This window comes from Penaeus monodon, chromosome 21 (assembly GCF_015228065.2).
Source record: "Penaeus monodon isolate SGIC_2016 chromosome 21, NSTDA_Pmon_1, whole genome shotgun sequence".
In the NCBI taxonomy this organism is placed as follows: domain Eukaryota; kingdom Metazoa; phylum Arthropoda; class Malacostraca; order Decapoda; family Penaeidae; genus Penaeus; species Penaeus monodon.
The window spans coordinates 22,730,102-22,732,163 of NC_051406.1; the positions used below are offsets into that span (position 1 = coordinate 22,730,102).

At 57.6% G+C, this 2,062-nt stretch overlaps 1 protein-coding gene across 1 annotated transcript in view; it reads left to right on the forward strand.

Annotated features, from left to right (window-relative positions):
• LOC119586352 (collectin-12-like) overlaps positions 1-2,056 on the forward strand; it is a 20,402-nt gene extending 18,346 nt beyond the window's left edge. Inside the window, 3 exon segments of the mRNA XM_037935065.1 lie at positions 54-77; positions 255-309; positions 424-2,056. Of these exon segments, the coding sequence (XP_037790993.1) occupies positions 54-77; positions 255-309; positions 424-1,580 (1,236 nt within the window). The 3' untranslated portion in view covers positions 1,581-2,056.
• The last annotated feature ends 6 nt before the right edge of the window (positions 2,057-2,062 follow it).

Below are 2,062 nucleotides of genomic sequence, written 5' to 3' on the forward strand. Positions count from 1 at the left end.
AAATCTAACTAAATTTCATGCCAAAGACTAATGATACATTACTTTCTTTCCAGGGGGATAGTCGCACTCTGAACGAGGTTAGTGATAAGTTTAGTTTCTAATTTTGGTGATGATAGTATTCGTAATTGTGAAAAAAATAATGAGTACTATGAATATGCCGATGCTGTTAATAGTAATGTTGGTAATTATGACGAATATAATGTTGAACGCCGCAATAAGAAAAACTAATAAAGGAATCGTCGACTTCTCCGCAGCACCTGAGAGATCTGAAGGAGGAAGTCCGAGCATTGAATCAGAGCTTCTCCGGCGGTAAGTTCCCTCTCCGAAGCAGATCTGAACGAGGTCAGCTGCGTGTTTTCTGTTATGAAATGTTGATCTGAGAAAGAAGGAGCAAAACGGTGATTCTATTTTTGTCCCCTGCAGGTAACGAGGAGCAGCTGGAGCGCCGACTAGTTTCGTTCGACGAGAGGATAACCAACCTGAGCACGCTGGACGCTCGTCTGGCCGGGCGGGTGAGCTGGCTCGATGGAATAACGCAGAGACTTCAGACTTCGGTGGACGACGCGAGACGGCGCTTGGACGCCATGGACACGGCTGTGGTCGGCCTCAGGCAGGCGGGTAACGTGGCCGAAGAGCTCGCTAGGCAACGGGAATCGGACCGGAATCTGGAGGGCCGGCTCACCGTCGCTGTCCAGGACTTTGAGAGGAGAATTACGTACCTGGAGCAGCGCGCAGAGAGGGCGGACGTCGGGGAAATCAGCGAGGCTTGGCGCCCAGCTGATCTCACGGCATACGCCGGGGCGCAGGGATACTCCTGGGCGGGAGCGTCCGCGAATGGCTACTACGGAGCACGGGTCTTGTCTGGTACCACAGGCGCCCCTTGGGACAGAGGGAACCCCGGGACCCCGGGAGAAAGAGGAGCTCCTGGGGAAAGAGGGGCTCCGGGAAGAGCGGGAGATGCAGGAAACAGAGGCAACCCTGGAGCCCCCGGTGGAAGGGGAGCACAAGGACCACGTGGGGCTCCAGGCGGAAGAGGAGCTCCAGGTGAGAGAGGGGCCCCAGGCGGCAGAGGAGCCCCCGGAGAGAGGGGCGCTCCAGGGGACAGAGGAGCTCCGGGTGAGAGAGGAGCTCCAGGAGGCAGAGGAGCCCCGGGCGAGAGGGGCGCCCCAGGGGACAGAGGAGCTCCAGGAGGCAGAGGAGCCCCTGGTGGCCAAGGCGCCCCTGGTGGCCAAGGCGCCCCCGGTGGCCAAGGCGCCCCCGGTGGCCAAGGCGCCCCCGGTGGCCAAGGCGCCCCGGGTGGCCAAGGCGCCCCGGGTGGCCAAGGCGCCCCCGGTGGCCAAGGCGCCCCGGGTGAGCCAGGGGCGTCTGGAGAGTCGGGCTGGAGAGGCATTCCGGGCACGGCGGGCCGGCCCGGCGCGCGAGGCAGGCAGGGCGCGCGTGGGAGGACGGGGTCCCGAGGGTCGCCGGGGGCCCGGGGGAGTCAAGGGCCCGCGGGGGAGCCAGGATATCCAGGTTCCCCAGGGGAGAGAGGGCAGCCGGGGCCCCAAGGCCTGAGGGGCTACCCTGGGCCCGCTGGCTAAGGTGACACCCAGCTCCCCGGCCACACTGCCTGCGTCGTGTCCTAATGTGTGTGATGTCCTAGTCTACATGGTGTCCTGATATGCGTGATGTCCTGTCTGTGTGATGTGCTCAGCTGAGCGATGGCTTAGTCTGCGATGTCCTTACCTGTGTGATGTACTAGTCTGTGGGATGTCCTGATTTGTGTGATGTCCTTTTCAATGTGATGCCCGGATATGCCTAATGTCTTGGTCTGAGTGATGTCATTTTCTATGTAATGTCCTAGTCTTTGTGATGTCCGAATCCAGTGAGTTATGTGAACATGGTCTGTAAATATGTGAAGTCTTTATTAACGTAGTGAATAAGTTTGTTTCTTCAAAGACGTTTTGTACCATCATTTATATGCGTAAATGTTCGGTAAAATACCATTGATATTTAGTAGTGGTTTCTACTACTTCGTTCACAGCCAGAGTGCTTTGGTATTCAACAAAATTTATATGTTTCC